The 13872-nt window shown below is 41.8% G+C and overlaps 1 protein-coding gene across 7 annotated transcripts in view; it reads right to left on the bottom strand.

The window, feature by feature from the left end:
• FGF12 (fibroblast growth factor 12) overlaps nt 1–13872 on the bottom strand; it is a 562336-nt gene that overhangs the window by 245296 nt on the left and 303168 nt on the right. The window contains exon 1 of one of the 7 annotated variants that reach the window (XM_007517401.3): nt 4588–5627. The exons of 5 other annotated variants lie outside the window; for them this stretch is intronic. In XM_007517401.3, coding sequence (XP_007517463.1) covers nt 4588–4786 — 199 coding nt within the window. In that variant the 5' untranslated portion in view covers nt 4787–5627. Of the gene's footprint in view, nt 1–4587; nt 5628–13872 lie in introns of those variants that run through there. One more of the 7 variants, XM_060198499.1, reaches the window with a different exon arrangement.

Raw genomic sequence — 13872 nt, 5'->3', positions numbered from 1 at the left:
TGTTTTAATATACATTAAGCCAGATATTGTTTAATTAGGTTTATTCTGTAGGTCAAACAAGTCAAATTCCTAAAACAAAATATAATAAAAATAACTGCTACAAATGCAAAGCATCAGCTACATGCTGATTAAAATTATTTAAACTTACAGATTCCATAGATCACACAATTAAACATTATTTCTATTGTCGGTTTTCTTCATCTATGTTAAAAGGTAAGCTTACCAGTAAATATGCTAAATCACTGTGCCAGTGTATGTATGTATATATATGTATATATATACATATATATACATGTATATATATCAAGTTAGAAGAATATTGAAATGTTTTGTGCAAACAAATTTATAACAGCAGATGAACTTGAAAAATAAGACAAATAAAAAATAATACTGTTTAGTAAAATTATAACCCTTTATCTCTTCAGTGTAAGAATACTATATTATTTTAAGTGGGGCATATGACACCAAATAATTAACTTATGAAACTATTTAACTAGTGTCTTCCAGATGAGAAATTATTCCTGATTACTGGTAGTTTTTATTTCAAATTGAGAATAGGAAGTCATTTACACAGAAAATACAATAAAAATATACAGTCACTTGGGAGTCAGGCGGTAGCACAGGTGGTGCAAAGCTCAAGGACTGGTATAAGGAGCCCGGTTCGAGCCCCCAGCTCTCCACCTGCAGGAGGGTCACTTCACAAGCAGTGAAGCAGGTCTGCAGTTGTCTGTCTTTCTCTCTCCCTCTCTGTCTTCCCCTCCTCTCTCCATTTCTCTCTGTCCTATCCAACAACAATAAAACAAAGGCAACAAAAGGTAATAAATAAATATTATATATATATATATATATATATATATATAGTCACTTAAACTACATAGTTGTTGGCTTATGTAGCTGCTCTGTACTTTTCAGAAAGACTTTCATATGAAAAATGAAAGTGTGATACTGACTGACCTCCAAGGTTCATGGACACTCCAACACTCAAAGATTCTATTAACATTTTGCTTTTCTTGATGGTAAATGCTATTTATTATCTCTAACTTCTGAGTCAAAACCTAAATAATTTTGTAATCAGTCATTTCTATATTGTTTTGTAGCATTTGTATGCAGAAACAAAGTAAATGTCAGAGATGAATAAGCCATGTGATCCTCATGGATATAATGACTAGACAGTAATATAATAAATATATAATAAACATATTTATTATATAAAGATATAATAAATTAAGTAACATTAACATGTAAGCAAATATTCCAGAAGACCTAGCTCATACAGGTATTGCAGATATAATGATCCAAATAAAAATCTTTCCTTTCTTTATTAGAACGTATACAAATAAATGTGCTAAAGGTTTTCTTATGAAAGGTTTTCAGTTATCTCAATCAACTTGCCAATTCAAGGTCTCCAACATTTTATTTTCAAAGAGCTACAGCCCATACAGTACCTAATGGGTTAATTATTCTTGTCCTGATTTTTTTAATTTCACTCTAGGATTTGCCTTTATATTGTGCATTTGCTGTAAAATTGTTATTTTAGAACTCTAGTTGCCTGTTTTAGATAATACTACTACCTTCCACCATTTTTCTACTCCATGTCTATTCTAGTTAACAGATGACAACATTAACAATATTTAATGGCATAAATATAACACACAAAATTAGTTCTACCCTTTGACATGAGACACCACTTTTTTTTGCAATGTTGTAATGTGTAGACCACAATAATAAAACTCAACCAGCCCTAGTTCTCATTTTATTTTTGCCCCAGTCTATCTGTATAACCCTGCATAAACCACCAACTTGCAAAGGTTCTCTCTATGAACCATAGCTCTGGATCTACACAGTAAAAAGTTCTGCAGTGCCAGTTACTATGTTTTCATTCTGCAATAGCATAGTTAAATCAGAGACTGTTAGCATGTAATTTCCATATCTCCAATGGGTTTGTAAAGTTTCAACATTATACAAATCACTAAATGGGAAGACCCCACAAGAAACTGACATTCTATATCTACCCAGAAAAGATCAAGCCATAGACTTTCATATCCACACCTGATATAGTTTCACTGTCTCAGCCTCATTCATCTGAATGTTTGATCAATGAAACTTATCTCAGGAATGTAAATTCTATCAGAAAAGTCATTTCATTTCATCACTTTGCCATTTGTGATTCAGTTTGGAGTCCACAAGGATGCAGCTTAGAAGGACTAGTGATTTCAAGAATAACTTAAATATTAAGTGAATATCTTATAAAGTACTTATAAAGCAGTTTTCCTTACATAGTCTTTCTTTTTGATATTTAGCAACTTCCTCCCAACTTAACAAATGAAGCATCTCTAGATTGAGATGTGGAAGGTGCTATCTCTCTATAAATAGGCCTATGCTATGCTATGTGAATCATGGCTGCTGACAGCAAATCCTCAGACTAGTTGTTTGGCATTGTTAATAACCATAATAGCACATCATCTTCTTCCCATAAAGATGTTCACCACCCAACACTTCTACTCTTCCTAGATAAACCTCAGGACAGTCTAAGATTCATGGTGTATAGACACATTTACATGTCACCTCTATACTGGGCATGTTTTAACAGGTCCGGTGGTATCTCTGGCAGATTGTTACTATGATGCATCATAAAGGAAGTTGTTAATCAGAGCCCTCTCTGCCAAGATGTATGCTAGGTAGATGGAAAATATGAGCAAATGAAGCACACTAAAGAAAACAATAACCTCTCAATTCCCTCAAATTCTGAATTGTTCTTAACTGAGAATGTAAGTGGGATTGATTCAAAACCTCATAAATGTATACCAACCACAGTTCAAAAACATGAGTGACTGAGTTATGAGCTAAACTGAATCCAGTCTTGAAACTCCTTACAAATGGCCTACAAATGACCCCTTCACAACAATACAATACTCCCAATATGAGTCATTTGCTGTGTTCACTACTAAATATTTCTAGATTGCATGAATTTGATGGAAGTAAGGGGCTGTATTAACTGGATGTAAAATTACAGACTTTGGTATCTACTGCCTCACATTTATTACTTTACAAACATCACAGTGTAGCAAACTGAGCTCCCTATGAAGTGAATAATATCATTCAAATCCAGTGGGAAGTGAGGTGGCTTCTTCACAGGGCTTAATCCCAATTTCTAAGCTAATTCTTAGTTCCACTTGTCCAGACTTCCTAAGTGTTTTTTTTTTTTTTCACCAGTGACTCCAGACCACATGTCTCATTCCTGGAACTCAGGAAAACATTACGGTCTCAGTTGCAAATACCTGAAACAGCCAACTCATCACGAGGAAGCCTTTTTTTTTTTTTTTTCCACCCATAGGATTTCCTCAGAGTAAGAATAGATGATGTGCAGATTATAAATTACCCGGAGTCCATGCCCAGAAAATCTAGAAAGACTAGTGGAAGTGCAAATATCAGCAATTTTGCTTTTCACTCACTCAGACTGGGACACCATCCTGACTTGAACTGAAACTAGTCACTGTGAGCAAAGCAACACACCAAGACCAACCACTTGACTTTAAGGAAGTGAATCCACTTCATAAAAGTCTTGCTAAGAAACTCTCTGAAACCTCTTAAGTTTTCTTTCTTTTTTAAAAATTTGTATTATCTTTGTTTATTTGACAGACAGCCACTTCCCAGGAGGGAAGTGGGAGATAGACAAGGAAAGCAACAAAGAGACACCTGCAGACCTGCTGCACCAACCTTAAAAGCTTTCCTTCCCCCTGCAGGTGGGGACTGCGGGCTTGAACCCAGGTCCGGTCCGGGCATGTGCGCTTAACCAGATGTGCCACCACCTGGCCCCTCCTGTAGTTGTCTTTACACTCCTTGGGACTACACTGCAGATATTATATTAAGTTTGTTTAAAGTCTCAAAAGTAAGTGTGAGTGCAAAGGATAGAAACAATAGGATGGGAAGTGAATGTGCAGAGAGCTTGGAAATAAGGAAAACAGTAAAAGGAAAAAGGAAAGGAACTCTGTAAAATAAAGTGGGAAAATGGGGAGGTGAGAAAACAATCCCAGTATCTGACAGATGGAGAAACTTTGGGGGGGGGTGGAGAAAATGTTCATCTAAGTATCTACAAGGTGTCTGTTATGTGTCAAAAACTATAGTAAATGCTACAGAGAAGATAGGAGAAATTATTCATACTCAAGTTCTCAATAGGTAATATAAGAACACTATGTGTGTATGTATGTGTGTATGTATGGACAGATGGACTGACAGAGAGTTGGTTGGGGAAGAGAAAGAAAGAAAGAAAGGAAGAAAGAAAGAAAGGAATGAAGGAATGAGGTGTTCAAGGACTCTCCAGGCTACTTGTGATCAGAAGCATCTACCTATATAAAACTTATACTAATCAAAGTTGTAAATTCATCAAAGTATGTTTTCCTGAATATGCGACAAGAACTTATTAACCGATAGAGGGTAACTTAGGGATATTTGGAAATTAGAGGAGGAAGAGACCCAGAATGGAAAAGGAGCTTCCTGGTTCTCTTCTCTTGGTGCCCCAGGTGCTTTGCTGAAGAGAAGGGAAGAGTGTCAATCTCTGGGGAGCCCACTGTCCGGGCTTCTACTGACCTGGTCTCCGCCTCACTGGCCTCTTGCGGCCGCTGCAGAAGCGCACTTTGCTGAATACCCCAAGAACGTGCCTCTCACACAGAGAGCGCCCGTCTTTGCTGGGGCTGGAGCGGCGCTTGGAGGCCGACACCCGGTCGCTGTTGGACTCCCTTGCCTGTCTCTTCTGCCGGATCAGGGAGCTGGCTATTGCAGCAGCCATAGCTGCTCAGCGCGGGCCCCAGGCCCCAGGCTCCACGGCGCCCTCGGGATCTTTCTCCGCTGGAGCGAGGGCAGGACCTCTGCGGCCAGGAGGGACAGGGCAGGCGCTGGGAGGCAGTGCTAATATTTGAGGAGGCTGCAGTACAGAAAACCCGGCGCCCACAAGGTTAGTCTGAGTCTGGGCAGTGGCGACAAAAATGTGTGAAAACCCAGATGTAAACTTCCCCAACCTCTGGCCGGTGGGGGCGGGGCGGTCCCAGGCCTTCCAACCAACTAGACTCTAGCACTCCAAGGCAATCCGCGTCCTAGGGGGCAGTGAGGAGTTTGGTCACACTGCGTTCAGGAGTACCAAGTGGAAGAGGAAGAAGGATGTCCAAAACAACAAGCCGTGTCCCTGATGGAGAGGCGCAAGCGTTGTAAGGTGTCCAAAGTATATCTACACATACATTAAAAAAAACAAAACCTTTATAAAGCAGCGTCTTGACCGAGGTGGGTAACGTGCCCCACCCCAGTAGAAAATACTAAAAAGTGAATAAAACGTTCCTTTAGAAAAAACAAGCTACCAACCGCAAGAGCGAAGAAAGGAAGGCAGCAATTTAACTCCCTGTAGCCCGTAGTTCTGGAGCTTAGGAGGTCAGTCCTGGCAGAGTGAGGTCTATGGAATGCATCGCACCGGCGGCCGCGGTTGGGGGGGGGAGGGTTGGAAGGGCTGGGGGGAGCCCGCCACCCGGACTTCTGGGATTCCGAGAGGCGCGAAGTGGGAGCGGTTAGCCAGAGTCGGGGTTGGGGCGCCAGGCGGTGCAGCTGTCTCCAGCTGTGGCGAGCGCGATCCCCCGCCAGCAGCGCTGCAAAGAGAGCCGGAGGCGCGGGGAGGGGGGTGGGGAGGGAAAAAGGGATGAGGGGAGAGATGGGGGAGGGAAGAAGGGAGGGAGTTAAGGAGGGTGATCCTCGAGGGCCAGGCACCCCTCTGGGAAAAACCCGCCAGCGGCGAGCGCGCAGTAAGGGGGGAGGGGTGCGCGGGGTCCCCGGAGCAGGTGCTGTTTCTCTTTCCTCTTGCTTTCTGGCAGGAGCCGGGCACAGTTGGTGATATTATTTAGGGAATCCTAAATCTGGAATGACTCAGTAGTTTAAGCCCCCTCAAAAGGCAGCGATGCCGAAGGTATCCTCTCCAGTTCGGCGCCCACACGCCTCTAACTGAGGCTCCGGGCCATGGTCCGTCCAGGGCCGCCGCCGCCGCCCGAAGCTGGTCTCCGCAAAGGCTCAGAGGGAGCGAAGCAAAGAAGGGGCGCCCCGGCGGGCTCCAGATCAGGTCATCCTGGCTGCCCGGGTCCCCCACCCCCCCCAGGCTCCCGCGGCCCGGCAGTGAGCGGCTCACAGGCGGCAGATCAGATGGGGGTTACCCGGAGGACCCCAGGCCGATCGCTCAGTCCTGAGGGGCCCATCCCGCCGGGGGATGGAGGTGACCGGAGCGCTGCGAACCCCCGCGGGTCGGTTCGGCAGGGGCGGGGCGCCGGCTGCGGGCGACTCGGGCTCGAGGTGGCTGCGGCTCCACGCCGGAGCTGCCCACCATGGTCTGCCAAGCTGGGCGCAGACTGGCCGCCCGAGCCGACTGCGGGGGGCGGCAGAGGGCGCCACCCGGGCCCGGGGACCCGGTGCAGACGGGAGGCTCGGGGCCGGGAAGCAGGTGCGGGCTGCAGACAACTCCCCCCAACTTGCTGCGCGGGTGGCCACTTAGAGTCCTGGGCTAGTGGGGGCGTCCCTTGCCGCCGCGCTGCTGCCTTCCCAGACCCCGAAGGGGGCGCTCAGGGCGGAGTCCTATTCATGGGGTGAGCTTCTGGTCGCGCAGAGCCGCACTGGCTCCTGGACGCCGCCGCCGCCAGATTCCAACTGGCTTGGCTGGAGCGCTAGCTCCGCAGAAAACTCCAGGAAAGGATGACAATCACCCAGACGGCGGGCTGGACCGAGAACCGGCAGCCGCCCGAGTCCCTTCCTCACTGCTCGCCTACCTGTCCCACAGCCCTGGGGCTCCCAGGTGGGGCCGGGCTGGGGGCCGGGCTCTCTGGGCGCAGAGCGCGGGGGTCCTCCTGCCCGCTCGAGCCCTGGGCTCCCAGACTCCTTTCTCTCTCCCTCCCCGTCAGTCACCCTTCTCCCCCTTCTCTGTCTTCTGTCTCTCTCCTTTTCTCCTCTCTACGCAATCCTACGTGATTGAGGTTTGGATGAGAAATTCTCAGAGGCAGATCGAGGGAACTGCAGCTTTAGGTCGGTTCTGTCCTGGCCCTCCCCCCAAAAGAAAACAACCACAGGTCGGTTAAAGGATCCCAGGTACCCAGAGAAAGGGTTTAAGGTGCCTGGGACTGAGAGGATGCTGTCCAACCTCTCTCTAACAAGTAATAGAATAGTATGTTTACGGAGAAAGGTAGTGGACACTGGAGAAAGTAACAATGACTTTGGGCTCTTGGGTTGGGTTTCACCAACAGCTGATTTTGGAACAGGAAAAAGTGCTTCCTCATTCTTGGAACCCAGGTTTCTTGGTTCTGTCTAGAAAACTGCAAAGTAAGCTCAGTCCCTAAAAATGAGGAGTGAGCCTTGCATCAAAAGCCCAGGCTTTTTGGTTCTGTCTGGAAAGGTACAAAGCAAGTTCAGTCCCAAAAATGAAGAACTAAATGTACACCTTGCACCAGGAAGAGAATAGAGGGGCTGTAAGTGATTGGTGAGCCAGTGCAGTTAAAACCCAGTTTTGGAATGCAGTAAGGTCTCCTAGAGTGCTTGACCTGCTAGCTAGTTGTCACAGAAAATTCAGCCAAGGAGATAATGTCACCCGTATAAAAATGAAAGGTTTTGGAAACACAAAGTGAGTAATAACCGTTATTTATGCAAAGGCCTGGAAATGCCTACTAGTTATTCTGACAATATCTCTCCAAGCATAGTGCCAAAAGATAAAATACATGACTGTCAAGCAGACACAAGTGGATGTTTGAGATACCCTAAGACACAACAAAGAACATAGTCAACGACTGCCACCTCTCCAGATTCAAAGGAGGTCTCTAAACTTTACATCAGGCTCAACCTGACGCTGTTGACTGGCTACGGAAGAAGGGCAAATGCTAGAAGAAGAACAGCAAAGAAAATGCAGACCCAGGAAGCTATTGAAAATGCATGTAACACCCAGAGAGGCTTCAGGAATCCAATAGATGTGAACATAAAACTGTGAACCTAGCAGAAATGCAATTAGGCAATGAGGAATGCATGTCTATATGAAGCAGCCCTTCTATGCCCCACGTGGATTTTGTGCTGCCTCTGGGTAAACCACAGACAGACTGAGACTTATGGAGCAGATGATTGGGAGGTGGATTAAGGAAATAGGCAATATGCTCTGCCCTAAGAGCAGGGAAATCCCAACCCTCAGTAGGGAGCACATTTCACCCACAATACTTCCATGTGGCTGGAGAGGGACACTGAGGACTCTGACAATACAAGACAATATAAAACAAGTGAAAAGGATACACACACCTTTACTCCAAAAGTGAAGTTTGAAGCCAAATACATTTTCAGGAGTGTAAGGATGGAGGAAAGGGAATTATGTCTTTCCCCTAAGTGCGGCATCTCAAATTTCTAATTTTTCTGCAAGCCTGTTTGTTTCAAGGTTCCCCATGACAGTCTTTAAACTGTAAAATGCCTCATGCTGCAAACACAGTTTTCAATCTTTCTTTTGAAACTTTTACAGTTACCACTGGTGTGTTTTGATTAGCTCAGTTTTGGACAAAAACAATTAAGTCCTGACTATTTCACTATTGATGAAGACAAAAAATAAGCATGAACATGGCAGAAAAAAATCAACTGGTAACATAATCAGCTAAGGAAATGATCACCTTTCACAAGTGCTTTCTTGCCTTGACTCCCAAAAGAATTATCATACTCTTGAAGAAAACAGGGACAGATAATACTGGCTGAATGTGGGGGGCTCTTTTTGCATTTCAGTGCCCAATATGAAATTAGGGTCACCTAAGGTGAAGAATCTAGAGAAATGTCCAAGAGTGGGTGTATAGTGAGGCCTTGAAGAAATCACTGCTAAACTTATAGTCCTTCTTATGCTCAAAATGGGGATAATCATCGCCATCTACCTCACAGAACTGAATATGTATGTGCAAGCATTCTGAAAGCTGGAAAATGCCAAATGAGTGAAAGAGATGATGATGATATTTATTCTTTTTTTTTAATGCATGATACACTTTTAAAACTTTTGAAAACTCAAGATTCTTCATGACTTTTTTCTGAAGATGAAGCAGAAATCTCCAAGAGTAGAATCTAAGAATTTGAGTTTTCTTTGTTTGTTTTTTAACATCTTAGGGTGTCAAAGCTTGATAGGATTTTTTTTTTTTTTTGGCCTTTTGCTTGGTTGATTTTAGTTTTCTTTGTTTTGCCACCATATGGGGCTTGAACTCGGGTCCTTGCACACAGTAACATGTGCGCTCAACCAAGTGTGCCATGACCCAGTCCCTAGACTTTGCCTATTCTCTTGCACTCCTCAGAGTGCTCTTTAGCTGTTCAGCCTTTTTAGTCATCATCAACTGCTTCACTTACTCCATTTCCCCAGTGAGGGAGGGAGGGATAAAGGTAAATATAGAGGGAAAATAAGTCCTCTAGGACCTAAGTACAATGGCTGTTGAGCTCAGAAGCAGTACTTCAGTTAATTGTATTTTTAGATATTCGGAATACAGCTTTCCTACCTGAGTCACTAAACTTCCTAAAGTCCTCCTTCACCATTAGTAGGGCATTTCAGTATCTTTGCATTTGGGAGTTAGGAATGAGAGTGAATATGCTTTTAGCTGATTTACGTAAAAGAATAAGTTTTCTTTTTTAAGGCAATATCTCAAGGTCGACAAATCCCTGATTTTTATTTTATTATTATTTTTTTTTTTTCCCCACCAGGGTTATGGCTGGTGCTTGGTGCTTACATGACCCTACCGTTTCCTGGTGACTATTTTTTTGTTCTGTTTTGTTTTGGATAGAGGGTAAGACAAAAAGAGGTACAGAGATGGAGAAATAGAAGAGAGACATTTGTACCACTGCCCCACCACTCATGAAGTTTCCCCCTACAGGCTGAGACTTTGGGGTTGAACCCGGGTGCTTGTGTTATGGTAGCATTTGCACTCCACTTAGTAAGCCATCAAATCCTTTGTTTTGTTATGCTTTATTTGAACAACTTGAGAATTTTCTTGTACAATTCTAAAGCTGTCATGGATGGAAATAGTTTTAATTACTTTGGAAAAAGTTTCCAGATACACATGGAGAGGGTAATTATATAGTTATATTTAAATTTCTGTCTTCCAGTTAGTCTTAATCATGTAAGTATTTTAAAAAGAAAAATCATAGCACTTAATTGACTTTCTCTTATTCATATGCCAAGATTTCAACTCCTCATTTAATCTATCAGAGTCAATGTACCCTTTGAAACTTTGTATTCAGTACAGACTGTATGCAAAACTTTGTTTTAGTTATCAAGGGGAATGCTACAAACTCTTATATTTTCCCTGCCCCCAGCCAGTTCACAGTTCAGCTCATCATAATCATATTGGATTATTGTCTTAATCACCAACTAAATGAAGATAACTTGACAAATTATTCAATAGTGCTAAACCACATCAGCAAAACAGATCAATGATAATGACACAATACCAGCGTCACTGAGCTGCTGCAAGATTCAAAGATGATATGATAATAATGTAAAGTATTAGAATAGGCATGTTGTTCTTAAAATGTCCATTTATATTGAATCCTTGCTAAGAAAATCCACTTTCCCAAGCAGGAAAACCTACCTTGTGATTCATATACATCATTATTCATTCCTGGACATTCATTTAACAAAGGTAGATCACTTGAAGTGAATGACTAACCTTGGCATTGTAATGACAAATAACATTGTCATTTGTAGAATATTGTAAATGTCCTTATCCATTGGGAACACACAAAGGAATCAGTTTTGCTCATACATCATCTTGCTGAGATCAGGATCCTAACTCAAAACTTGGAGAACAGGGGCTCATTGGACTCTAACACAGCACACCTGATGGGTAAAATCAGACCTTTTCATCATGAATTGTATCCTGTGCTATAGCTATACTTTCCTTTGCTTTTCTCTGCCAGAACTTCAGCTTAAAATACATTGGAAAAAGCAATGTAAGCAATCACTTTCTAATAATTTGTAGATGCCTCTATACAGTAAATTCACTTTATATAGCAAATTTCATATGGCAAATATACCATATGTCAATAAAAATATGATACTATTAGTAATTGTAACTATGTAAAAACATAATGCAATTATCATTTACAAATATATAGTTTTTGCTACTTAGAAATCATCTTCCCATGTATTATGTCTCTGAGTCCCTCAACAACCATGGAAGGACCTCAATAAATAATTTCCTCACATCACACATTAGATGAGTGAAAATTTTGTGAGTTTAATCCAGGTGTGATGACTTCAGTGTGTCTCCTGCCACATATAGGAAAAAATGAAAACATTACATGTAAAATGCCACTTCACTCATCAACCTTTAGAGCTTGTCTTCCAGGGTTGCATGTGTCTCATGCAATGCTCATGTCTCTGTAATGCTCATTCATTGCTGTAAGAAAGGAGAACGCAATTCTCCCAAATATCCTCCCACTGCAATTTTCATTTGCTCTGGATCAGAGTTAAAAGTGTTTATTTTCCCACTGTTGACCACATTAAGTTACTCTTTAGCTCTAAGAGTGTAGCCTCAAAAACTCTCAACACAAAAACTCTCTTCTTGAGTTCGCTAACTCAAGCTGAACTACTTAAGAAAAATATGAGGACATGAAATCAAAATAATAATTTGAGAAGTTTATAGTACATGTTTACATGTTGCCATTCCCTTTACAAAAATAGTATTTACATCACTTTAGCTGAACTACAAGGTAGATATTTGTTTATTTCCTTTTCTAGCTGCATCGAGGAGGTTAGAGAACTCGCCCCAGTGGATTCCCCATCATTGTAATCCTCTAATTTCTGTCACTGATCTAATGTCATATCTTAAACGAGGTAAAATGTCTTCATTCCCTAAAAAATTCACCTGAATTATGCACTTGTTTTGGCACAGGAATCATCTTTATTTATCATCTTTAATTTATTTTCTTTTTAAGTTTTTTAAATTTATTTATTTATTGGATAGTGACAGCCAGAAATCAAGAGGGAAGGGGAAGATAAAGAGGGAGAGAAACAGACACTCGCAGCACTACTTCACCACTCGCAAAGCTTTCCCCCTGCAGGTGGGGTCCAGGGACATGAACCTGGGTCCTTGTACATTGTAAAACGTGCACTCAACCAGGTGTACCACCACCCAGCCTGCCTCTAGTGTTACTTTAGTCTCTGATATCACTATTTAAGTAGCAGCTATAATAAGAAAACAGTATATATATAATGATAAATATAGTAGAAAATGCATTTCCTTAACCTGGGTATGTGTTTCCCTTGTCCCCTTTGCATCTCAAGAATAGATGTTGAACTATTTTCTGAAAATGCTATTCTGGTAAATCATAGGGAAATATATAATTTAAGGGTGTGATGAGGGGAAGTATGCCCTAAATTGAGGAAAAGTTATAGTTGCAACTATCAGATAAAAAAGAAAAGAAAGAAGAAGAAGAAGAAGAAGAAGAAGAAACCTGGGGGCTGGTACAATAGCTCAGCAGGTAAGGCTCCTAGTCTGCCAGGATCAAGACCCAGGTTTGAGTGTGGTCCTGCGGCGGGTGGGGCGGGGAGAGCTTTGAAGTGCTGCTTTTGCATCTTTCCCTCGCTTCCTCTGTCAATCTATCTCAGTCTCACTCTATAAAAGTTGAATTACAGAGATAAAGTTCAGGTAATAACAACAATAAAAACCAGGAGACCTGGGCCTTCCAAATGCAAAGACAAGAACATGTCTTCCCCGTAATTGCTTGGATTTTGAATAATCCATTCATACTTAAGCTTGTTCTGCTTGTGAAGCTAATAAGTCCTATACAAACATATACAGGCCAGAAACATTACAGAATCTCCTAATGCCTCCTGGGATACTGGTCTAGATTTTAGGGCTCCAGAGAGTGAACCCTATCATGTTCTTTAGATGTCAGTCATAAAGTATTCTCCATGTTGTAATTCCCTTTGTTGTACAATGGCCTTCAATGAAGTCGTAGATGTTCCTACCCAGTCTCTCTTACGATGCCTATAATTAATGGAAAAGCTTTATGTCAATGCTTAGGTCAGAGCACATAAACTGTGGCACAATGAAATATCAGATATAATTAGCAAGAATCCCCCAAGTGCATCTCTTGCATGAATTAGTTCTTACCAAAGATTTTCTCCAGCATTGCAAATGATGGGGAAATCACAGTTGGTTTTCAGACAATGAGTCACTTGGTTTTCCTTACTAAGAACTTATATAAGTTCAGACAAATCTCAGGCCTTTGAATGAAAACCATACACAAACAGCAACTCAAGTGTCAGACTTAAAAGTACAGGTTGAAAGTACCTGAGAAAAAAAAAAGAATGGGGTGGAAAGAAATGAGAAAGTAAGACTTATTAGGCACTTGTAATGTACATGTCACAGTACTATTACAGGTGCTATGCATGTTATTTCGCTTCACTCTCCCCAAAACTTCATAAGTCAACATTGTTATCCACACATTACTATAACAAAAATGAAAATCATAAAGGTTAATTATCTAAAGTATGGGTTAGTCAGGTCAAGAATTCAAATTTAGTTCTACAAATTTCAGCTCCAAAGATCTTTTCATGACCATTTTAAGATGTATAAAAATATAAAGTTATAAGAGACCCAGTTACGTGTTTCTAAAAAAAATGTTAAGGTATTTATTTCAAGAAATGTCAAGATGAGCTGTAAGTTAATCCGATTGATTGATTCTGAGTTTAAGTGGCAGGCATCCACTCATTTGTACCCTGCTGATCATGCCTCATTTAAAGAACTAGTCAAATAACCAGAATCAGAAAAAGATAAACTGAGGAACTTGATGTCTGTCTGAAAAGTTCTCATTGAAAAGAGGTAGCTAAATGTTGTTGAAACAGCCCACGTG

The sequence above is a fragment of the Erinaceus europaeus genome, chromosome 9, assembly GCF_950295315.1.
Source record: "Erinaceus europaeus chromosome 9, mEriEur2.1, whole genome shotgun sequence".
NCBI lineage: Eukaryota > Metazoa > Chordata > Mammalia > Eulipotyphla > Erinaceidae > Erinaceus > Erinaceus europaeus.
Note: the sequence above shows the minus strand (reverse complement) of the source record. Positions and strands in the feature narration are given on the sequence as shown.